Raw genomic sequence first — 25857 nt, forward strand, 5'->3', positions numbered from 1 at the left:
ACTAGAGGGCGCTAGTTTGCAACCTGGTTCTTTTCTCAGAATGCATTTTCGTCTGAGTGGTGTGTTTTGAAACACAGGGTTTTGGGGTTTTTACCAGGCACAGGTATGACACCTGTCTTTGAAAATGGTATGGGGTTACTCTCATATTTGCATGCGGCATTGTGTCAAAGTTGAACGCAATCGGTCAAGCAGGCCTGGTCCTGGTTTATCTCAAATATTACTGTATGTGAAAATAATTGTCATACTAGTGACATCTCAGTGGTTAACATTGCAGTTATGTCCCTTATTGTAAAGTGTGTTTCAGACAATTACCCTTAGTTAAATATTTTCTAAAAAGGTCATACTTAGTACGACCTGGAAGGTGTTTTAAGTTTTTATCTTTAAAGCACAATAAAAACATACTAAGTGCCAGACTTTGCAGTATTATAAAGACCTAACACGTTATCTAGAATATAAGGGCTATCAATATTTTATACTGTTAGCCTTAGAGGTCCAATAGTACAGAAGTTCATTGAGTATTATGTATATCATTGCTAACTAGGGTTCCTTGCTTATAAGGGTTTGCAAAACCACTTCAAGCTCTGATCAAGATGGACTCCAATTAGTATTCATCATGTCTAACATTGTTTGCTGCCCTGGGACATAGGCTATGAAAGGCAGTATATAAATGCTCTAAATAAATAACTATATGTGAGCAAGAAAGGATTCACAACAGAAGGAAAGAGGGGGAAAGAGCTGGAGTCTTTGACTTGTTGAACTCTTACATGTTTAAGAGATTAGTGTTATACTTGCGCTGGACAAATGTGTAAGTTTCTTTGCCTAATTTTGCCTACATTTCCCTCCTACGAGGAACATTAAAGCAACTGAACAAATCATTATTAACTTGTTAACTGTTTGAAAGTTTGAAATGAACAGTAGTAAAGTAGTAAGTCTCAACTTTCAGGAGGGATGTGAAGGAGGATAAAGATGTTAAAAGTGACACAGAAATTCTGACTTGGAAAACAATAAGGTGAAATTGCAGGAATGGTAGAAGAGTTCTTAACAAAACAATTACAATGTTAAAAACAAGTAAAACAATAAAACTGTTTCAATCAAAGCAGAATTGTGTGAAGTTCCTGTTTTCTTAAGCCACATTTTCATCTGATGTCTAATTTGGGAAAATGTCCAGATGTCCCTCCAAACCAAGTTATCAAAGCAAGATTTTTGTTTTATAGATTTGTTTTAAGAGATTTTTGATCTGTTTGAAGGCAGCCAAATAGCACCATTAACAAAAATAATACAAACACCAATTGTATGATTATATTGTTGGAATCTGTTCTGAGACCTTATGATGAAGGTTGGATAAGAAATCTTATGAATGAATGAATACATAAATAAGATAAATAGTTGTCAGATGACAGGCAGATAGAATAGCTATTGCCAGTTTGCTCTTCACTGTGACATGTGTCTTAGATGAAGTTAGGTCCAAGAATCAAATGCTGCCATCCATCACTATCACGTTCTCAGGATTCTTCCAAGGCCACACCACCTCAGTCCTGCTTTATGGCCCTCTTGCATGTTTCTGCCCGGTTACAGTGTGTTATTAGACTGTGATAATGCCTCCCACTTGCCTGTATGGAAGATTAAGAGAGGTGTGCATACAAATCTCCAACTTGTACATGGTTGAAATGCAGCCTTGGGTAAAAATGTAAGAGTCATAGCTATTGCTCTGTCTGCTTTTGCCACAAACTCCACCTATTATTATTATTATTATTATTATTATTATTATTATTATTATTGCCTCTTTTCCTGCCGAACACTGACATGAGGTTGAACATGAGGGAATGTGGCCTTGGGCTGAAAAAGGTTCCTCATTCCTCATTCCTGACATAGTTGTCACAACATGACATTTTTTGGGCTCCAAAGAATATTCTAGAAACTTGCTGGTCTTGTACCCACCACTGAACAATTCCAGATCTCATTTAGCCACCACAGATTCCCTGCTGAGGTGAGAGAGACATCACTCCTGCCTTCTCTCTTGATGGAAGCCTTTCATGAATATCTGTGGGTGAGACAGGAATGTTGCTGAGTTCCATCGAATTCCTTTCTTTCCGCACAATGGTGAACCAAATGCTTGAGAGCTGTGATGTTTCATGTGAAGCCTTATAGACACTTTTTCTTAGTCAAGTGATAAATAGAATGCTGTATTTCTAAAAATGCTTATTGATGCAGCATTTGACAAAAATGTGAAAGAGAATAAAATGGTGACTCTGTTGTTAAAGTGTTGAATTATAAATGAGATGGGTTTTTTTAAGTGAACATTGCAGGTCCTTGTTGTAGTGAAAGTTGTTTGATATTGCAATGGATCAGATACTGCAATTGATTGTGTTGTTCATGGAAGTTGAAAGTATACCCTACTGAAGTGTCATAAGTTTGAGACAGTAATAACTATGGATTGCATCCAGCCAAGTCCTATTCAGAGTAGACCTATAAAAATTACTGGGGCTGCGTTAGTCATGTTCATTCATTTCTGTGGACCTATTCTGAGTAGGGCTAACACTAGATATAACCCTGTGTAAAGGAGCTGTAGTGCAAAGCACATGCAAAAGACTCCAGTCAAATAACTGGCAATCTTTAGCACTACGTATTCAGACCTGCATCATGCTCTGTAGAATTGTGGGAATGACGTTTTGATTCCAGTTCTTGCTGGTGCAAATAAACCTTTTCAGGGACTGTTTGAAGCGAGAGGGGGGGAACCTGGTTTTTCCACTAGCTTTGTTACTGTTGTCAAATATAGTAAAAGTACTCTTTCAGGGCACCATAATTCATTAATTTATAATTAGATTTATATTCTGCATTTTCTCCAAGGAGCATGACGTTTTTAAGTTTGTCACATTGCTTATTTAAAAAAATTCCTTCAGTAGCACCTTAAAGACCAACTAAGTTTATATTTTGGTATAAGCTTTCGTGTGCATGCACACTTCTTCAGATACACACACGAAAGCTTGCATACCAAAATATAAACTTAGTTGGTCTTTAAGGTGCTACTGAAGGAATTTTTTTATTTTGCTTCGACTCAGACCAACACGGCTACCTACCTGTAACATTGCTTATTTGTTAGTATTCAAAAGTATTCAAATAAATGTCATCTTTGAAAATTAACTACTAATAAGTAGTAAGGAAAAATGAACAAGATGCAAACATTCATTAGTGAGCATTTGAATCTTAGGGCAACAGAATAAGATATTTTTAAACATGAATGTGGTGTATTACATCTATGCCAATCCCACTAATGCTGTTATTTTGCTTCCTTTAAAATGGCAGCTAGTGGGAGCATGTAGAAGATCATTGTAGCATTCCTGTAGCATTCTGCCTACCAGCTTGTCCCATTCTACATTTTTCTGTACCGGTAGCAGGTTGTTGAATAATATAATAAATCTAAAGTGCTCACAAAAGAAATTACAAATTCAATTTGAAATCAAAGTAAAAGTTTTTAAACATTGCTAGTTTTGAAGAACTAGAGTACTACTTTATTCATATTCTTGGCAAGGTATCAGTTACATTATATGGATATTTGTTATATTATGTTATAGAAAATAATTTTGTTGTAGACTTTAAGAAATATATATTTAGTTTAAAAAGAGATACATTGTTTCATTACATCTCCAATAATTCTGTTGATCAGACATTGGCCTGGTTCACATGGGTGGCATGGCAGCTGGTGCCCCCTGGTTCACATCTAGCTTTCTCATCAACCAGAGGATAATGAGGTAACCTTCTGTATTGTGTTGTTATGATAGGTCTGGTGCAAGGCAAGTCATAAACAGTGCTATAGAGCAGAGCTGTATTGCTTCAGCAAATGTCAATCTGAGATTTGGCCCTATGTAGAAATAGCAGCTGCATCCCTGTTGCTAGTCCCACCCTCACTTTTCATGTGGGGCACTGGCCTGCTCCATCAGTAAGCAGAAAGCCCACAACATATTTAGGGGTTATGTTCCGGGGATTGCACCTAAATCCAAAATCATGTACAATCAAAACACATTGGGTTCAGTGGTGGATGGGATTCCCAAAGTCATTTCCCCTGAAACTCCATCGTCTTTTAATTTTTTGCTATGCATGTAAAGCTGAATGCACACAAGTTGAATGCATGCATGTTCAGCTCACTGCAGTACATATTCCAGCTGGAGTGACACTGGTATTGCATGCTTATCTGATGGAAGTGCTTTCTGGGGCTGCTCTTGTGTGCCCTTCCTCTTCGGCTTCAGAGTGTTCCGTCTCAAACAAGTAGGGGAATCCAACTGACATCTTGACGGCAATGAATAGCAGGTCTAAGGAAGGAAAGTGGTTAACATATCTGGGGAAGCATTTTATGAACAATCTGCTTTATGGTTGCATAGGATATCCTGTTTAATTTGGCTTTCATTTAGCATGGGGCTCAGAGCCAAAGAACTTCACAACCCTTTTGTGCAGTTTGGGACACTTTGGCCTGGTGTATGTGTTATGCAGTAGTTCCCTAAGCTGCATGACAAATAAGAGTTTTATTAACTGAGAGACTGGCAAAACTACAGTGGAACCTTGGTTTATGAATTTTCAGTTTAGGAACGCCACGGACCCATATGGAAAGGATTAATTCACTTTCCATTACTTTCAATGGGAAAGTTCGCTTCAGTTTATGAACAGACTTCCAGAACCAATTGTGTTCATAAACAGAGGTACCACTGTACATTCACTTAGAAGTTCCACTGTACAGTCACACCTCGGTTTAAGTACGCTTTGGTTTGAGTACTTTCAGTTTAAGGATTAATCCACTTTCCATTAATTTCAATGGGAAAGTTCGCTTCAGGCTAAGTATGCTTCAGGTTAAGTACGGACTTCCAGAACCAATTGCACTCATACTTTGGGTTCAGTACGCTTCAGGTTGAGTACTCTGCGGACCCGTCCGGAATGAATTAATCCACTTTCCATTGCTTTCAATGGGAAAGTTCGCTTCAGGTTAAGTATGCTTTGGGGTAAGTACAGACTTCTGGAACCAATTGTGTACTTAAACCGAGGTGCCACTGTATTCAGTAAGGGTTATTCCCAGGTGAGGGTGCATAGGAGTTCCACTATATGAAAGATACCGGTAGTTTTTAACTCAAAAATGGTGTGTGTGTGATATATGTTGCTGTTGTTTTTAAAAATTGAGTATGCTTCTTAATAAACATCTGTTTTGCAATTTGCAAAATCTAGAGTGTCTTACTATAAAGGAAACCCCAAGAGAGGATACTATTAGAAAATGTTAGAGGGGGAATTTAACTACAAAGAAAGATTGGTTGTATATTTCAGTCTGTTTGAACTTCTTTGTACTTCTTGAACTTGAGAGACACACAGTGTGCTTTACGGATTCCACATAATTGTAACAGAATTTTATGTTCTTATTAGAGGTGTTGAGCATCAGATGCCAACTTTGTTCATAGGGGTCAAGAATGTCACCTTACGCATGACCTTGGAAGAAAGCATGGTTTGTTGATTATTAGGTTATGAGGCATAAAAAGAAACTTAATCCGTGTATGATATTACTATGATATTTAAAGTAGAACATCCTTGCAAAACTCAAGGTGCTACCTGAAAATCTGTTATTCCCCTTTTGGTTGTCTAGAAGTGGTTCTTATGTGTCACAGGTGACTATAAGCATAGTATAAATGCATAAAGTAAAAGTATTGCGCAGAATTTAACATTAGATGAGTAGGGATGGATGGAACAGTCTTAATCCAGTTCATGTCCCTTGAACATGAGTAAATCAGTAAGTCTGTTCTTTTGTATGGCCATGCAGATTTTTTTGGCTCTTTTTCTTTCTTTTAAAAGACCAGTTACAACTGTTTAGAGCAGTTAGAAACTATGGTGCTTGCGACACTCATTGATAAGATATGAGTAAAAAGCTCCTGGAAGAGGCAGCGCATTATGATGTGCCACCATTTCCCAGGTGATTCTACAGGAGAGAGATGGTTACCTGCCTTGCAGTAATGAGTGGATAAAACCTAATTTATTTTTGAAGACTCAAGCACCAAAAAACATGTTCTGAAACCCACAAGTATAAAGAGGTAAACTGTATAGTGCATGATGGCCAACCGAATTATGTGGTTCATATGGTTTTTACTCTATCATTTGCTCTAATTTTTTGTGTCTTGCCTGGTGTTATGTAGTGGCCATATCTCCTTAAACATATTACCCTACCCATATGGCATTTACAGGTGCACATGTACCTGCAGAAAATTTCCCTGGCACACACAGGCCACCTCCCCAGGATATATGCCATCCTTTAAAGTTCCCTCATTATTAAAGTTTGGTTGCACTAGAGATCATTTCATTTCATTCTTTATTTCATCCATTATGCTGAGAAATGGAAAGAATCATTTGTATTATATGTGTACTTGTTCAAGGAGGGGGTGTTGGGGGGGAACAGGTTTGCAATGGAAACCCAGAAGGTTAGTGAAACGTTTTAGTATCATAATACCTTTATCAACTGAATATCACCAAGCAATGAGCTATCTTCACATAAATCTTCCTTGGTTTGAAGTTCAGTAGAGGAGAGGGAGGAAAGAAGAGAGAAAGATATTCCTAATAAGAAACATGGCATAAGCCTCTTCTGTAATGTATGTATTTGCAATGTGACTTTCTTAAGAAAACTCAGGAAGCTGCTTGAAGACGGTTAGCTTGTGCAGTGCAGAATATCTGAGTTACATATCTATATTTTGTCCTATACCAGCAACATAATTTTTCTCTGCTCACTCTGCTCTACATAAGTCATAAGGTCTCCTTTCTTTAACATCTAGTCTATTATTCAAGTTTGCTTTTAATTTCAGAAGTCTTTCTAAGTGTTTTTTAAACATTCTCTCTCCCCCCCCCGCCCCCGGCCCCTGGTTATAAGCATAGGTCAGGATTCAAAGAACTGTGAAAATAGCTTCATGTGCCCAGAATGGTTTTGGATTTGTTTCCCAGACAGCAGCTGCGTCTCCCCCTTAAAGCCTAATGGTAAACCACATTTGAAACTGGGAGAATTAAAAGGGAGCTTTCTGCTCAAAATGGGGAGGGAAACTTAAGAGTCCCACTAGGTTAGCACAACCTCTAGAATAGCTGTTTGGATGTCTGGCTTAATAATAAAAAGTCTAGGCATTGTAAGTGAGAGTGAAACACAGTTTTAAAGACTACCAATACTGGATGCAATACTTGCGTCATTTATTCCCCCACCCCCACCCCGGACTTGTGTAATGTTTGGCAGAATATTCATATTCTCAAAAGTTTAAAAACACAAGCTTCATGTTACAACGTCCACAGTCTAGATTTCAAAAGACTTCTTTGCGCATTTTAGTGGATACTCTGCCCCCCCCAAAAAAACTCTGTTCAAATGGGAGATAAGGGTTTAACCACCTTAACAGGAAAAGTAGGTCAATAGGACACTAGGCTATTAGGCCAGAAAGACACAAGCAGGTTCTCTGAGTCATGCTTCACTTTGCTTTTCCTCCCCACTCCTTCTTCTGGCAGATTGCTTTTCTTTGTACAGTATTTAGTTCCTGCCCTTTTTAGTTACTTTTAAAAACAAGTAATCATTATTGTTTGTGTAGCTCTGCTGGCAAGAGGATATATTAATCTTCTAAAAGAAAGTTTCATGTTCTCTCAGTATGATTTGCTTCTTGGAAATGGTCTAAAAATACCAGTTAGGAGGTGGGAGTTCTACAACTGAAGAAGCTTTTCCAGGACTCCTTGCAGCTGATAGGGGAAGAGAATGAAATGGCCAGAACGAGGGCAGTATTTTCTGCTTGGAAATAGACAGTGAGTGGGATGGAGGAGGAGAATTGAATGTAGAGATATTTTCCCCAGTTCCCAAGATCTGGGATTTTCTTTTGCATCCTGCCCATTCTGGAGAACCAATGTGTTAACGTAATGTTGGAGTTTAGAATAGAAGATGCATGTGGCATGTCTACATTCTTTCGGGCAACAAGAACAAAATAAGCCTGTGCTAGCTGGCCTGTGCTGTGCAGATACCAATATTGCGGTTGTGGTCGTTGACAGTGTGAAGTTAACAAATGTTAGTTAAGCACTGTGCCAATTGCATGAGTACACCAGCAGGCACCCAATAGTTTATTTATTTATTTTTAAATTTATAAACTGCAATTTCATAGAAAATATAAGGCAGCATACAAAATAAAAACAATGCTACAGTTACAACAGTTAAATCATGGATAGCATATCAGTAAGAACTGACTGGTAAAGAAAATCACATTGCAATTATTTATTTGAACACTTTGAAATTTATTTATTTAAATATTATTAAACTGCACTTTCATAGAAAGTATAACATATATAATATTAATGATACATTACAGTATTAAACTGCATGCTGAATTTGTGCTGCTGTAGACATAGTCTAACATGTGCAAATGTTCCACCACTGTAGGTTTTGATCATTTTTGTAGGGAATTTCTTGGCAGAGATTTGTGCTTTGTAAATAGATGTAGCAATATAAAACTCTCCAGCAGTTGGAGGCAGTTTTGGTATGAAGAAACAAAGATCGGTTTGCGACCGCCGCGGACCCGGAAGTGTTCACATCCGGGTTCCGCGGCGTGATGTGCGCAGCGCTCTATCGGTGCTTTGCACACGCGCAGAAGAGCTGCTCCGTTTACGGCGTACTCGGGGAGCGACCGGCTCCCCGGAACGAATCGTGGTCGTAAACCGATGTATGACTGTATAAGTAAAATAATAGAAACAATTATGATACAACACCTCCAGAGCTATGGGTGGAATCCAAAGGTTGTAAGATTGGATATGTGCTTGCATAACTAATCATTAAATTTACATTGTCCCTGCTGTGTCTCTGAATAGCTTCGCTGGGTGGGGAGGGGAAATTGCCCAAGACTTGCTCAACATATTCGGAATTAAGGAAGCAATACTTTACGTGGTTGTCTGGGAGTAAATCCCTTTGAATTCAATAGGGTTTGCTTCAGAATAGACATATAGAATTACTTTGTAACGCACATAGAATCATAAAACTGTATATGGCTAGTAATGGAATTCATGTATTTTAACAGCTCTGGTCACAGAAGATTAAAGTGTAGCTGCTCAATGACTTTTCTCTTATCACAGATGAATTTCTGTTTTCTTACAGCATGCTATTATAGTGTGTGTGTGTGTGTGTGTGTGTGTGTGTGTGTGTGTGTGTTACTGTTCCTGTACTTAAAATAAAAAGTGGCTACATATTACATGAAAAAAATAATTAGGTGCAGAATTCTAATACTGTTATCTTTCTTTTTCTCTTTAACAGTACTGAATTAAGATATTAATGATCTTCTGCGGAGAATACATTTTGAAGGCTCTTCCCAAGTTGCTCCTTCTGGAACCTTTCATTTTAGAACATTGCCATTTATCATCCAGAAAAGTATAAACGGTAAAAACCCACTGGATTATATTCAGATAATTAGGGTACAGAACCAAAAAGCACAGGCATTGGTAGCAATCCAAAGAACTATGCTTGTCATTTTAAGAGCTTTGGCATTGCTAGACAACATGACAATTTGCTTTTGACAGTGTTCTCAGTTTCAAATATGGTTTGCCATGTGGAGCTGATGTTCAAGAGACACAATCCCAAAGCTTTTTGGGCACATGGAACTAGTTTCATGGTTCTTTAGATTCTGCCTATTGTTCCTTTTGGTGACAGTGGGGAATTTTATTCAGGAAAAATAAGAGAGTGACATTACATTTCTTTCTTTTTCTGTTCTCTTACAGTGCAGACGTACAAATGTCTACCACAAGACTAAAGTGTGATATGTTATGTTCTTTACCATAAGCACCCATAAAATGAGCTCCATTGCAGACAGGTATGCTATGTTTGAGTTTTGTAAATTATTTTTTATTTGTGCATTTTTAATGGTTGCACATGATTTAAAACAGAATTTCAAAGAAGGCCGTTGAAGTTACAGTATCTCTTTTTAACAGGAGAGGTGAACCTGCAGCCTGAATCAAGCCTGTCAAGCTGCTTTAGGTGCTGCCAATCACCAGGTGTCTCCCCTCCCTCTTGTGCAGCCCCATTGCTAGCAAGTTGTTGCATGCAAATGCTCAGCAAGCAGGAAGGAGCACTAAGACCTAGCAATGCCGCTGCACCAGAGGATAAAGAGGTGCCTTTGAAAAGTAAGGAGATGAGGCAGTGAGGCTTTCCTTTCCTCCTAGCCCAGCACCACAGTGGAGAGGAGTTCCATCTCTACTGGTTGTTGGAAAAGTGTGTGAGAGAGACACAGAGAGACACAGAGAGAGATTGAGAGCACCTACTTGAATGCGCCTGACTCTGTGGCTGCCTGCTTGTCTGGATGTATGCAGTATGTGTGTGCATGCCTGTAAATGTGCATTGACCTCAGCCTCTCTTGGCATGCAGCCCTTGGAGCTGTGGTTATCAGTGTGGTCCTTAGACCAAAAAGGTTATCTAGGTTATCTATCCCTCCTTTATAACATAACAGACTTCATTAGCTGTTTGCTATATGAATGAATTGATTTAATGGTAATGCAGAATTGCAAAGATCCAATGAGGGTGTTTCAATGTTTCTTCCTAAATTGTATCTGTGGGTACAGTAGAAAAGGTAATGTTCACAAAAATTATTTTACTTCACATCGAAACCAATCTTATAAATAACATTTTTTTTTAAGATCGATATAATTAGTAATTATGAATCAAGTGTATTTTATCATGTGCAGACTGAAAATGTTTTTCAATATAAAGCTGTTCTTAACATTGTGACTGCCCTCTGAGACTTGTTTTTTTCTTGTAGAGATGATGGTAGCATTTTTGATGGTCTCGTGGAAGAAGATGACAAGGATAAAGCGAAGAGGTATGTTTTTTGAGGTAGCTAGCACCTACCATTTTTCCTGTGGTTAGGATGTATATAAACTGCATTGAAATGGGACTTTATATGTAGGGCAGTTTGCACACAATGCTAAACCATGGTTCAGTGTTATAAAGATGAGCCTCAGCAAGCCTAGGTAAAGCCAACTTCATACCATGGGGTTTCACCTTGTTGTGAGCCAGGAGCCCTGATTTGCATAGAATGCCAAGATTCTTTGAAATTGAATGTAAAATTCTCCTGGCTGCATAGGAAAGAGTATTGGGGAGTGAATAGGAGAGCATGTGAGACTAATGCTTTGTTTGGACTTGCTGAGGCTTGACTAAGTAAATAGTTTAGAACAGGGAAAGAGAACCTGTGACCTTCCAGCTGTTATTGAACTTAATCTCTCATCAGCCTCAGCCAGCATTGCTCATGATGACTGGTGATGAGAATTGTAGTTCAATGACATCTGGAGGGTCACTTCTGGTTTTGTATTACATCTGGACCAGCACATAGATTACACAGATTATATCAGGAAGCCTGTGAAAAGTGCTATATCCAGTGGTCTATAGTATGCACAATGCCCTTATTCCTTGCATACATTGCCAGGCATTTGGTCAGCTGTCTTATCTTACAATGCTTATAACATAGTTGGGGAGAAGGGAGGACAGATTCAAAGCATCTCTTTTCTCCCCCCCACACCCTCTTAACAAGTGACCAAGTGGATTAATTAAAGTTTGTGCAAGGGAAGATACCAACACATAGTCTCTTGCTGAGTGCAAGGATCACTGCATGGGGACCTCGGTTTTTCTGGCTTGGAGACAGTATTAAAATATTGCAATAAAATATTAACATATTTATGTGCTGTAAAGATATAAGACTGTTCAATTTTCAATTTTTAGTTTTTCTTTTAATTTTATCAGGCATCCAAATAAGTCCAAGTGTCTTGACAGGCAATTGACCTCTTGAAAAGCTACTGTAATATGCTTAAGACAAAAGCTTAGATTCAAACAACAGTAAAACTTGTTTCACAGGCTCAGGACTTGGGGCTCCCCCTGCCCTTTTTCTTTTAGCAGTAGCCTATCAAGGCTGCATAACTATTGAAAGGGGAGGAAGAGTGGTGGAGTTTTAAAAAATTCCACTGGGCATGCTCAAGCACTTGTTTTTGCCAAAAGTAGTTATTTGGATTCCACCCAAAAGATGTTTAAAGATATTTAACCACACCGCTAATGTTTCCATGTATAGGGTTCCAAAATGGAATACTAATGTTGCAGTCCTAACCCTGCTTACTTGGGAGTAAGTTCCATTGAATTTAATAGAACTTCTGAGTTGACATGAAAGTATTTCTATGGCTAGTTTTGCCAAATGTTTCCTCCTCCTTACATTTTATTTGAAATGAGTATATTTTATTGACAATTGTAACTTACAATACATTCTGTTGTATCCACTGCTTCCAGGGCTTCCATTCCCTCTTCTCCCCTTGCATGCCCCCCAACCCTCCAGGTGTTCAGGAGCTGAAGGGGATGGGAGAGGAAAGGGAAATTCTGTTATGCAGATGGAAGCCCCTTGTGCTGACAGAACTGTAGCATTGGACGCAGCCTCCTAACCCCTAAGAAATTGCATAAAACTTCCCCCCTTGAATTTTCATAATTGTGTGTGTATGCTTTTTTTTTTAAGGGTGTCAAGAAACAAGTCTGAAAAGAAACGCAGAGATCAGTTTAATGTACTCATCAAAGAACTGGGATCCATGCTTCCAGGCAATGCTCGGAAAATGGACAAATCTACTGTACTGCAGAAGAGCATTGATTTCTTACAGAAGCACAAAGGTAATTTGGGAATGTCACAAGAAATTTGTGAAACAAATTTTGTTGAATTCTTGATACTTAAGTATATATGTGTATATATGAGTTGGAATGGTCCATAATTCACAGATAGTTTTAGTCTGCCTACCTGCCTGGTGGTGTTGGTACTATATTTTCCAGGACAGGGTGGTGGCAAGGTTGAAGGGAGCCCTGGATTGGTGGTGCCAGCAACCCCGTAATGTGTGTGTGCACATGTGAGCTGCTGCCAACCCAGAAATCTCCTAGCTTTCCCCTGACCTATCTCTGTCCTGTTGAATGCAGCACCACAACTACCGTAGTAGTGTGCTGCTGCTCTGCTCTCCCCATCATGCAGTTCTGGTGATAAGTAAATGCTTCTTTTCTCAACCTTTTTGACTACCTCTCTGCATCTTGGTACATTAAGGTAGAATGTTGCAATGAATACAGTTCTCTCACTTGCTCTTTATCTTTTTTGTTTTTGTAACAGGCATGTTTAATGACTGGGCTTGTGTGGTTAAAGAATGATAGTTTCCAATGGGATGGGGAATAACCTGTGGCGCTATTCCCCCCCCTTTTTTTGTTCAAGTTGGCATCCAAAGTTGGGTGTGTGTATTACAGTGTGCGCTCAATTTTCCTTTCCTTTTGCAGAGATCACTGCCCAATCAGATGCCAGTGAAATCCGACAGGACTGGAAACCCACATTCCTTAGTAATGAAGAATTCACTCAGTTAATGTTAGAGGTAACTTAATTATTTTCACTGTAAAATGTGTGAGTATTCTGTCATTGTAAGTATTGCTTTGTCATGTCGTGCGGTATATTTTCAGCTTTGTATTGTAATTAAAATGCACTTTCCCCAATATTCAGTTAAAATATGTGCAAAACAGATGCAAAAGATGTATGTGAAGAATGCTGTTGCCAGGGGGCTATTGGGGGATCAGTCACTTAAAATATTCTGTACCTTTGAAACTTAATTTACCTTCTGTTTTGAAACCCAGTTTGATGATGCCTTTGACTTTTAATTCCTCAGTGGTTTGGGTCCAAAGTAAATTAAGAACTACCCACCTCCATGTAATACTGATTGTCTGTTTGGAAACTTAGAAGGCTCTTTGCTCTCCATCCCACCATTATCTGTAGCTGTAGTCATGTTGGGTGGTATGTGGAGCCAGGCCTTCTCTACAGTGGCACTTAAGCTTTGACACCACACTGGGAGACATGCTTAGCCTGTTCTCTTCCCACCTTCTAAAAGATGGTGAAGACCATTGTTGTCCATTAGGCATTTTATGGCAATGAGTTTAGTGCCTTGGTTTTGTGCTCCTGCTCTTTGGTGTTGAATTGATTTGAAACAATTTGTATCAAATTTGCAATTGCTATTTTAATGTTTTCTTTTGTATTTTAAGTTTTGTGAGCCTTTTGGCAGAGGAGCAACATCACAATGTACTTAGCATAATGTGCATTTCCCCAGGTTTGAGAGCGCAACCCATGAATTGATTGTCAGATAGTGTTCAGTTCCACTGTTCAGGGTGCTGGTGCAGGGAGATTTAAGATTTTGACATCATTTAAGAAGTTAGTCCTGGCTCTTTTTTGTATGTTAATCAAATTGTACAGTGCCCTGTTTGTCTCCTTTTAACTGTCTTTTCTATTTAATTTCAGGCTCTTGATGGTTTTTTCGTAGCAATCATGACAGATGGAAGTATAATATATGTATCAGAAAGTGTAACCCCCTTACTTGAACACTTGCCAGTAAGTACGAGCTGCTTACAGGAAGATATCAGATTTATTTGGTCACTGGATGGACACTTTACCATCTGCTATTCTAGATTCTGGAGCTCAAATAGTATAATATCTTTTTAAGGACTTCATCTTTTCTTCCATTAAAGCAGCCTTAGTCCTATTTCATGTGAAAGGCACTTCAGTGGGTGAATCAGGAGCATCAGACATTTTTCTCTGCTCATATACACACAGCCATCACAGTGTACCACAGTGTGCACAGTGTAAATGGTATATGAAAATAACACACATATGTTTGTGTACCATCTTTCCTTCATATAGACGATTTCTCACTTATCAAAGGGCATAAGTACTGGTATTTTGTTTTTATCTTGCCCTAATAATTTTATTTTTATTCTTGCACTAAGAAATTGAGACAATTACAGTTGAGTCTACCCTTGTGTAGATTTGGTTTATAATAGTTGCAGACTTTGTTTCCTCTAAGGAGGAAAGGGACTTAAAGAATCCTGCACATTGAGGTTTTTACCCACAATTGATGTGCATATGGTAAAACTTTTCCTTTTGTACAAACGGTTGGGATGCAACTGATAATTTTGCTGATTTTACTATTGCTGGGTTTCTGCTTGAATTGGATGAGAGGTTAAGTAACTTTATTATCGTCTCTGGTTTTGATGTTTTGCACTGTTGGCCTGGCTCTGCTCCTGTTGGGAGGAAGAGTAGGATAGAAATAGGATGGAACAGAATATAACTTTATTTATTTAGTTAACATTTGCATTCTTGATCAACATGTCAATATAGACACGCAAACCCATAAAGCCTCAGTCAGCAAGTTCAATGTGTTCCTGAAATTGCCTTTGTGCAGCAAAAGCAATGTAATTGTTAAAGTGGCCAGCGCAATATTCTTCAATTACTGTATGTGCTGCCTGGATGCTAGTGTTGATCAAGTGATTCATGTTAACCTCTCCGTAGTGCATATGATATAGCTATAGTTTATCCATAGAGCCTACAATTCCTATTTCCAAAACATTTAGTCTTTGTGATCATGTAAAGAAGATGTGTTGTCAGTTTCTAACAGGATTGCTTCTCTTCAGGGTTTCTGCCAGCTAATTACGCCCCTTTCCCAGATATTGTAAGTTGTAGTAAGCTTAGGCAGGGTATTCCATCCCCCCCCCTCAGTTTTCCACCGTTTGCAATCGATTCTCAATATCCTGTGGCTGCTGAGAATGCTCAGTCCTCATTCAAAGGTTGCTTCTTTAGGTTAAAACATATACCGGTACTTCATTACTGCAATGTCTTTTATACTTTGGATAGGATTATAGCAACGTTTGTTCACTGCATCTGAAATTAGGGCAATCCAGCTTCTTATTGTTGTAAAAATATTTGGAAATGGTGTACTTAATCAGGATTATGTGTTACAAGCAGCATAATATTTTTCTCCCTGACAGCTGTGTTAGTTACTTTGTATTCAAAAGTGACATTTCACAAGATTACATTTTCATTTCATTTTTCTCTCTCTTTTAGTCTGACCTTGTGGATCAGAGTATATTTAATTTTGTCCCAGAGGGGGAGCATTCAGAGGTTTATAAAATACTGTCTACTCATCTGTTGGAAAGTGATTCGTTGACCCCAGAATATTTAAAATGTAAGTTGCACTGTTGAATTATCTCTCAGAAGAAACTTCTGAACGTTTCAACATGTTAAAATACAGTGAAAATATAATCACTGATTTATTCTGTTAAACTAAGAGTTTCCTGAAATCTTTTTCACGTACCAGGTATATGAAAAGGCTAACACTATTATTATATTTATATTTATATATGCAGGAGGTAAGGAATCAAGAATTGTTTCAACTGTGGCTAGCAACTGCTGCATTTTAGCAGTATTATTATTATAATTATTTATTTAATTTATGTACTGCCCTATACTCAGAGGTCTCAGGGTGGTTCATAGAATAAAATCAAAATATAAAACTACAAAATACATAATCAAAATAAAAACAACAACTCAATAATCCCCCACCCCCCGAAAATACATTTTAAAAGGGCATAGGATCCTCACAACATTTAAAGTAAGACAATTAACAAACCTGGACAAGAACCACTTGTTGGAAAACCATGATCTCAGAAATGTCTGCAGATATGTCTGTCAATATATAAAATGAATGTAAATTGTAACTGAACACTGCATTGTAGAATGCATGTGGTCAGTGTTCCAGTGGCCACCCATGTCCTCATCTATGATACTGTCCTTTGCCTTCTGCCCTTCTCTCTCCCACTTGGTTCCCCCTTCAGGTTTTTTGAGGGGGAGGGGCTCTCACCCTCTTAGAGTTGTTTTTCTGAAGATTTTTTTGCACACCTGCAAATCTTCAGTTCCCACAGGCTTACTGATACTTCCTTCTTAAATGTTACTGATGCAATATTGGAGAGCCACACTCAACTCTGAGCTTTGAAAATCAAAGGAGTACTGGGCTGTGGGCTGTCTGCAGTTGGGATGTTGACAGAAGCCTGCTTCACTTTCTGAAATGTTTGTCACTCACGGTTTGTTAATGCCATGGGGTGATGATCATTATCCACAATTCTATTTTATATTGCTCGCAACACTTTTGGGGAGTGGGGCAGCACAGGGTAGATACATACTTTAAGGCTGCAACCCTATATATACCTAACTGGGATTAATCCACTTAGGCTCCTTTGGGAGGAAGGGTGGATATAAATAAATAAACAAAATAAATGTGCCTTACTTCTGAGTAGACATGTAAAAGATTATATTCTAAATGTGTAGGATTTTAGAGTCAATCCTAGTTGAAAAATATTGTGGTAGCAGGGCAGGAAAAGACTGGATGCACTGAAGAACTACTCCCATGTAAAGAATGTAAGATGACACATTGTAAAGGCTATGTTTAAGGTAGCTTCTTCCATTGTTTTGCACATTTTACTCAAGAATATCAGCTTGTAATGTTTTGATGTTCGTTTTGATATTCCATTATGTGTGTTTTGTTCTTCTAGCAAAAAACCAACTGGAATTCTGTTGCCATATGCTCCGAGGGACAATAGACCCCAAAGAGCCACCTACATATGAATATGTAAAATTTATAGGAAACTTCAAGTCATTGAGTAACAGTAAGTTACAGCGTTTTCTAAAAGTATTTTAGATTTAAATTAACTTGTGAAACGTTACAAGAAATAGGAAAAATAATGTACCTCTTTTTTTAAGGAAACAGGCACTGGATTACATTTAAATGAGGATAGTGTAAATTTACAGCACGTCTGTTGACAGAAACTAGGGAAGTGTAGCAATTTCTAGTGAGTCTTGAATCCCAAGCCTCGGAGAGATTCTTGGCTGCTTTGGGCTAAGTGTGATCTGCATACAACACCCAAGTCAAAGCAGAATTCCCCAAGTGCCTAATGACACCTCAGTGATTCAGGTGCTTAAAAAAGCTGCAAACAAGTGTCTGCAGAAAGTGAAACTATTGTCTCTAAGCTCACCATATAAGTAAGACAGCAGGGTGGCAGGGGAGAGGGGCTACTTTATGTCTGTATTTTAAGGAAAACTCTAGGACCAGGATGGAGGGAAAGCTTGTTCAGAACTGTCAGTTTTTAATCAGAGGAATTATTTTGTTAGCACTCTTCAGTCCCAGTGTTTGAGGGGAGGGATGTTGCTGAATAATATACATTTTCTCTGTGTTGTTTCTTGCTCTTTTGCAAGTTTAGTTCTGCAGTGCAGCAAACATCAGAAAGAGTTCTGTTAGACTTCGGAGGTGTCCTTCCCTTTCCTGCTTTTTTCCTACTATCCAACTTACATCTTCAGCACTTTCATTTTGTTTGATTACGTGTGCTTTTCCATTTATTTCCAGTTATTGTTAGTAGTCCCTAATTCTATTTTGATTTTATTTGCTGCTATTTCAAGGGTTTATGTTCTGTTTAGCAGAGTGCAATGTTATGCCCCTTCCCCTTATAGTTCAGGGTCTGAGTACTTTGCTTCTGTGTGACTGTATGCAGTTTTTTTTAAAAAATCACTTTGATCTGAAGGAAGGGCAGGATATAAAAACTGAGATAAGTGAAACAGGCTGAGTGATTTTTACTTTCTTTTTACATCAGCTTAGGCAGTATTTATGTTATTAAATGGAATGTTTTTAGAATGTAGTTTTAATTTTTTCTCCCAGGTGATTTTTTAAAACACTTTGTTTGTCTGATTTTATAGGTCATTCTTAGAACTAGTAGTAATTTTCTTCCCTTCTTCTTGTCCTTAGTGTCTAACTCTGCGCATAATGGTTATGAAGGAACCATTCAGCGATCACATAGGCCTTCCTATGAAGACAGAGTTTGTTTTGTAGCTACAGTCAGGTTAGCTACACCTCAGTTTATCAAGGTATGTTAAGATTGTCATCTCTTCAAAATCTATGATATTTGCTTTCCTTTTGTATTTTTCTTAATCAAAACATTTATTGTTTAATGAACAATAATTTAAGTAACCATACTCCAATCCAGGAAGGGTAATCTGCTCCAGGATGCAGGTGTTATTGTATGAATTGCCTCCTAGATTGGGTCCTGTGCCATTAAAAAAAAGGTCTATAGCCAGCTTCTGTAACTGTACTGCACAAATGTTGGATTAGGACCAAGCATGCATCCCCAGAGGATGATTTGGGCTGTTAGTTAACAACGTGCCTGCAGTACTAGGAAGACTCAATCAAGTTCTCCTCATTGCTGTAGCTGATGTTCAGTGCCTTTCCTATAGGAATTTTGAAATGTTTCCTTCTGTGGTGCAAATTTAGATTTGCTGAAGGCTTCATTGTAAAGAACTTCCTCTTTTAGGAAGGCTATATACCATGTAAATTGCTAGTAAAAATAAAAAAGCACAACTGCCTTCCGTATCCATTCCCAGATGTCAAAAAGAAGTAGGGGAGTTCTGAGGGTGATGGTTCCCCTGGTGGTTCCTTGCACAGAATGCTGAACTTGCCATTCTCATACTGGTAAAACAAGCATAGTACGGGTTGGTCTGTAGCAGCAAGTTGCTTGAATTACTCCTCTTCCAAGCAGCAGTGAAACAGCAAAATAAGAAATATTTTGCATGTTACATTCACGTCGATTTATATGTATGTTTGGAAGTCTGGATTTTATAAGAGTTTTTACATTAGAGTAGAGCAGTTCTGAGAGACTTACGTTTTTTTATTTTTTAGGAAATGAGCACTGTTGAAGAACCCAATGAAGAGTTCACCTCTAGACATAGCTTAGAATGGAAGTTCCTTTTCTTGGATCACAGGTGCCATTTCTTACAATGTAGTACTAAGCGGTAGCACTCTGTTACCGTTAGTGGTCACTAATCCTCATTGGCTGTTTATAGCAAGAATTGAATTTTACTTTTTACTGAAAACGTTTTTATGTAATTATAAGCACAATTTTCTGTTTAAAAAGTGTGACTAATTTTTTACTATTCTGAGAAATAAAAGAACAACTCTTATGTCATTATCCAGGGCACCACCAATAATAGGTTATTTACCATTTGAAGTGTTGGGGACATCAGGCTATGATTATTATCATGTCGATGACCTAGAAAACCTGGCAAAATGTCATGAACACTGTAAGTAAATGTTATAATTTTATGTAAACCATACTAATTTAGAATTGGTAACTTTTGGTGATGTATACAAACTAGTTACAGTGGTACCTCTGTTTCCGAACATCTCAGTTGACAAACGTTTCAGAACCCGAACGCCGAAAACCCGGAAGTAAATGCTTCTGTTTTTGAATGCACCTCAGAAATTGAACAGCTTTCGCTGCATGCTTTTCCATTTTTCAATGCAATTTGCAGACTGCCCTTTGCGCCTCAGTTTTCGAACGTTTCGGAAATAGAATAGTCTTCTGGAACCGGATTACGTTCAAGAACCTGTATCTATATTTGAAAATCTTTTAACTAGGGCTAAAATACTTGTAAATTTATGTTCTAAAAAAGTTTTTAATCACAAAATAGTGCTTAAACAAAAAAGCACTTTAGCACTATTTAAATCATTGCTTAATAATAATAATAATAATAATAAATTGCACACTCAGAATTATAACTTCCCTGTTTATCAGGCTAGGTTTTGCCCACTAGTGTGGATGGAACATTGTGCTATCTGAAGTGTGGAAAATCAATTTCAGTTGTGCATGTAACTAATAGATAAGAATAATGATTGATGACACCAGGAGCTACCATTCTAGAAGCATTCATAGCAGTTCTTGGGGTTCTTTCCATTCTCTCTTTGTATAATATGTTCCACAGCTTTTAAAAATAATTTATTTTTGTGTTTGGGATATTAAAATCAAATGAAGAAAGTTTTGTGTTGGTTTTAAAGAAATGATGTAAACTGTTTAAATGCACATTCTGGAAGTGGCATTTTCTGAAGCAGAACCTTATTTTTACATTGTTTTTAGTAATGCAATATGGAAAAGGGAAATCCTGCTATTACAGATTCCTCACAAAGGGTCAACAGTGGATTTGGTTGCAGACTCATTACTATATCACTTACCATCAGTGGAATTCTAGACCAGAGTTCATCGTATGTACACACACGGTAGTAAGGTAATAGAATTCTGCATAATTTTTATTACAGTTTTTTGCAACAGATTTTTCAGCTATATTTTAGTACTTCTCTCAGCTGACTAAGAAGTCTTCAGAGTCTTCTGAGTTAGTCACACGTAAAAGCATATTAATGCATGAATACATCCATGTTATTTTTCAAATGCATTTAAATAATGTATATAAAATGTTTGCTATCATTCTGTTAAGATGAACGGACATACTAATTGCCTGAAATGTTGGGTTATTTATTGGTAGTTATGCAGAGGTTCGAGCAGAAAGGCGGCGTGAACTTGGTATTGAAGAGTCTCTACCAGAAATAGCAGCAGACAAAGTAAGTTTTCCACCATCATCTTATATTGGTTCTGTTCATTGCTATAGCTTTTAAAAAATAATACTTTAAAAATTGGCTTGTAGGGTTTGCAGTGCCTGCACTTCAGCAGGTGTTAATAATCCACCCACCCAGAGCTATTCATTCTTTCATGTAAATTATCTAGTGATAAGGTGTTCAAAACTGCTCTTGCACAGTTTGGTTTGGATTTTTTGTTTTGCTTTTGGGTTGTCAGAGTGGTGAAAGAGAAGCAAACACTGATCATAGAGAGAAGTAAGATGGAAAGGCGGACTGTTAAGATGGCAAACAGAGCAGGGATAAGTTAAGGGAAGGTGAAGCACATATGTAAGAGATTTGCTTTCATTGTGAAAGCCCCATGTTTGAATATTTGGTGAGATACAGTTAGTTTCTGCTAATTATATTGCTAATTATTTTGTGTGTGATGAACCAGCCAAAACATTTTTATTGTTTTAGAGTCAAGACTCTGGTTCTGAGAATCATTTAAGCACAGATAGTCTCAAAGAAGCTTTGGAGAGATTTGATCACAGCCCTACACCTTCTTCTGCCTCCAGGAGTTCAAGGAAATCTTCTCACACTGCAGTTTCAGACCCTTCTTGTGAGTGCACAAAATCAAAATCTGTTCTATAGATTGTTGACTTTGGGGCCTTGTGATTTTAAAATGAATGGTATTCATGATAATTGTAGCTTGATGAAATTATCAGTTCTACAGAGAGTTGTTAATCTGGTGTGGAGTAAATCTCAATTTTTACCTAACCAATTGGAATAAAGGCTGTTTTGAATATGCAGTGCTATCATTTTATTGTGATGAACTATTGCCTAAGTATATCTGTGCAAACTCAGAATTGTGATGATGAATAAAAGTATTCCTCTTCAATTTTATATTTGCTGGGACATCAGCAACGCCAACTAAGATGACAATGGATACTAGCACTTCTCCAGGGCAAAATCTATCCACTCTTGAAAAGTCTGCACAAAGGAGGGCATCACTTGGTAATCAGGTAATGATTTAGAAAACAGCAACTCATATTTATCTGTTAAGGCTTGTGAACATTCAATTTTTTTTGCTTAAAATACAAACAATACAATAAACAAATAAATGCTTTCAGTTAGTCACCTAGTTTGGAAACTTTCTTTTTAAAGCTTTCAGTTGACTGCTTGAGAATGTCACTATCCTGAATGTGTCCACCATGTACACAGTTCTACTCTCAAGCAGTCAGCTGAGAGCTTTTCGTTAAGTGTCATCTGGCTTTTTAAAAATAATTGAGAGTTTTGCTATGAATCTGAATAGAAATTAGCTTTCAAATAGTGTGGGATCCAGTGGTGCTCCTGCATGAGCAGAACAGTCTTCCCATTCATCTCCAGTTTACCCCAAAATCTGCTCCAGAGGGTAGGTATTATGGATTGTATTTATTAACGCACCAGTGTCATTCCACTGTATCAACAGAACACCCATTTCCTCTCATCCTTGTGTGCCCCACAAATCATCCCTCTGGAACTGATTTTAAGGGTGCAAGGGGGTCCTGAAGGGGAAGAGTAAACTCTGCTGCATACACAGAACTCTGTTGTGTCATCAGAGCTGCAGCTTTGGATACATCCCTATATGTGTTTGTAAAATTCGTATCCTTTTAAAGTACTGCTGTGTTTCATGCCTTTTCTATAAAATGTAAGCATTAGCTCAGTGGATGCGTTTGGAAATGCTTACGAAGGCTACTTGTTCTACAAAAACAAAAGAGGAAGGTACACTGGAACAAAGAATAACTCTCTGAGGCTTCTGCTGTAGATTGTTAGTCTTTGTCTACCTGTTTGCGGTGTATAACACTTGCATTTGGCTTTTTATATGTGTGTATGTTGTGGGTTAAACCACAGAGCCTTGGGCTTGCCAATCAGAAGGTCGGCGGTTCGAATCCCTGCGACGGGGTGAGCTCCCGTTGCTCGGTCCCAGCTCCTGCCAACCTAGCAGTTTGAAAGCATGTCAGCGCAAGTAGATAAATAGGTACTGCTGTGGCAGGAAGGTAAACAGCGTTTCTGTGTGCTGCTCTGGTTCACCGGAAGCAGCTTTGTCATGCTGGCCACATGACCTGGAAGCCGTACGCCGGCTCCCTCAACCAATAACATGAGATGAGTGCCGCAACCCCAGAGTCGGTCACGACTGGACCTAATGGTCAGGGGTCCCTTTACCTTTACCTTTATATTCATGTGGGCAAATCAAATTTAAAAAATGGAAATCAGCAAGTGATTTAAGGTGGTCCAAACTCTTTCTAGCTATCCCGTTTCTTCTCAGATAGTTAGGGAAGATAGGAAGATTACATTTGGGCTTGTCATTTTAAAACCTCCTCTATTCTATCTGCCTCCAAAATACATATTTGATTTGATAATTATGGTATGTATATTTCTTTTTAAATCCTAGTCTTTAAATTCACAATCTATTGGACAACCTTTAGCGCAGCCAATGATGTCCCAGCCTGCATCTTTACAGATTCAGCAAGGCATGTCTCAGGTACTAATTAAATCTGAATGTGTATTAAAGCAGTTCATTTGTATTAAAGCAAGTAATTACATTTTGATCCTTTAATGGATCTTTGTTTGATCTAGAATTCAGTTCTTGAATTTGGGTGCATTGGAAGTAATGTCCCCTGCTATTAACAGGTCCCATTACCTGACTTTTGGTTCAGCAGCTCCTGTTTTCTCTTTGTCTAAGATTTCTCTAAATTGGTCAGCATCCTCAGTACTTTTTTTTTTTAAGTCTTCTTTGTCAGAAATGTCAGTTTATGACTTTAAGGTAAATACAGATAATTACTTACATATGCACGGGGTTGATAGAATTTTTTGTAGTGGTTAATTACTTTTCCTATGGTATGTTTGCTACTGATTCAAATCTTTCTTATGTTTTTCTTTGTAGCCTATGCTTCAGTTTTCTGCTCAGTTAGGAGCCATGCAGCATTTAAAGGACCAATTGGAGCAAAGAACACGAATGATAGAAGCAAACATTCATCGGCAACAAGAAGAACTGCGTAAGATTCAGGAACAACTCCAAATGGTCCATGGGCAAGGACTTCAGGTTGGTTAAAGCTGATCAGATACTGACATAGCTAGTGATTCTACACTTAATCTCTCTCTCTCTGTATTTGTATGTGTGATGGACAGATTGACACTGATTTTTGCATGCTGGAATACAAAATTCTTGATAAAAGACACCTTCATTATTAATAAAAATAAAATAAAAAGTTGTCTAGTAGCACCTTATGGACCAACTAAGTTTGTTCTCATATAAGCTTTTGTGTGTATGCACTCTTCTTCAGATAGCATTATAACTTCATTATTAAGTTATTAATTCAGGAGATTTGTACTTTGCATTTCAACTGAAGTTCTTAAAGGAGCTTACAACATTAAGAAAATAAAATGAGTATATTTTGATTAGTTGGTTCTATAGATAAAATATTTCCTGCAAAAGCATATCTTTAATGTTATAGAACTTAATTTGATCAACCATTTCACTGGAAACCTAGTTGTTCATATCAGCTACTAATAAGGGTCATGTGATATAACTGCGAGTTCTTCCACTAGTAAAATAAAATATAAATACAGGTTACAGTAGTTTAGAATATATGCTTGTAGATAGGGATTTTCCCTGTTACCAGATTAACAGTATAATCTTATTCATGCTTACTCAGAAATAAGACTTGCTGAATTCAATTTTATTACTCCCAGGTAAGTGTGAATAGAGTGCAGCCTAAACCTCATATGCCCATTAGAACACTATTATTAGACAAAATGATAGTGTATATAATTTTCACCTCTAAGATAGGAAATTCATTGACCTTTAGACAAACAATGATTTATGTGTTCTGAATGCTCACTAGTATTTTAAGCACTGGCATGTATTCTTTTTCTTTTGATAGATGTTCTTGCAGCAGTCAACTCCTGGATTAAACTTTGGTTCTGTTCAGCTGACTCCTGGAAACTCATCAAATATTCAGCAGATTTCACCAATAAATATGCAAGGTCAAGTTGTTCATACTAATCAAATCCAGGGTGGCATGAACACTGGGCATATTGGTGCTCAACACATGATACAGCAACAACCTTTGCAAAGTACTACCCAACAGGTAATGCCACACTTGAAGATAATATTTAGCTATGTGCCATTGTTTCTTAAATGCAGCCTCTGTGTCCTTATGTTGCCATGAGAGAGTGCTCCTTTAGTAGATGTTATTTATTCTTCAAGCACTCACTTCTACTAGCCTAGCCTTTGAGGGCAGGAAAGGGCTTAGAGTCAGGAAAGTGTGACTCATATGTCAAAGCCACCTTTAGGAAGTATATTGGTGGATTGAGTGGGTTGTTGCATTAAAAAAAAAACCAAACCTGTCCCACACTTTGTTTAATATAGGAAAGAAGTAGGAAGTGACTGGGCTAGGAAGGTAGACAGTGACAATCCAGGAAGCTAGAGAGTTCAGATTATTGGTGGATCAATTTTTTGGCCATTCAAAAGTGAACCATTTGTCACTGCACAAATGAAGATAGGAAGGAAATGAAATGAAGGGCAAACAGAATTTGCGGAGGTGTTGCCATGGTGCA

The 25857-nt window shown here is 37.9% G+C and overlaps 1 protein-coding gene across 3 annotated transcripts in view; it reads left to right on the top strand.

The window, feature by feature from the left end:
* Positions 1–25857, top strand: part of CLOCK (clock circadian regulator) — a 36456-nt gene that overhangs the window by 5156 nt on the left and 5443 nt on the right. For all 3 annotated transcript variants that reach the window (XM_035111565.3, XM_035111564.3, XM_035111566.3), the window contains exons 2-19: positions 9278–9400; positions 9739–9830; positions 10773–10832; positions 12504–12652; positions 13295–13386; positions 14298–14387; positions 15897–16017; positions 17381–17494; positions 18625–18743; positions 19552–19634; positions 19846–19952; positions 20786–20933; positions 21189–21264; positions 21736–21877; positions 22180–22280; positions 23690–23779; positions 24182–24340; positions 25182–25388. In XM_035111565.3, the coding sequence (XP_034967456.3) occupies positions 9784–9830; positions 10773–10832; positions 12504–12652; positions 13295–13386; positions 14298–14387; positions 15897–16017; positions 17381–17494; positions 18625–18743; positions 19552–19634; positions 19846–19952; positions 20786–20933; positions 21189–21264; positions 21736–21877; positions 22180–22280; positions 23690–23779; positions 24182–24340; positions 25182–25388 (1905 nt within the window). In that variant the 5' untranslated portion in view covers positions 9278–9400; positions 9739–9783. The remainder of the gene's footprint in view (positions 1–9277; positions 9401–9738; positions 9831–10772; positions 10833–12503; positions 12653–13294; positions 13387–14297; positions 14388–15896; positions 16018–17380; positions 17495–18624; positions 18744–19551; positions 19635–19845; positions 19953–20785; positions 20934–21188; positions 21265–21735; positions 21878–22179; positions 22281–23689; positions 23780–24181; positions 24341–25181; positions 25389–25857) is intronic.

Source organism: Zootoca vivipara, chromosome Z1 (genome assembly GCF_965207765.1).
Source record: "Zootoca vivipara chromosome Z1, rZooViv2.hap1.1, whole genome shotgun sequence".
In the NCBI taxonomy this organism is placed as follows: Eukaryota; Metazoa; Chordata; class Lepidosauria; order Squamata; family Lacertidae; genus Zootoca; species Zootoca vivipara.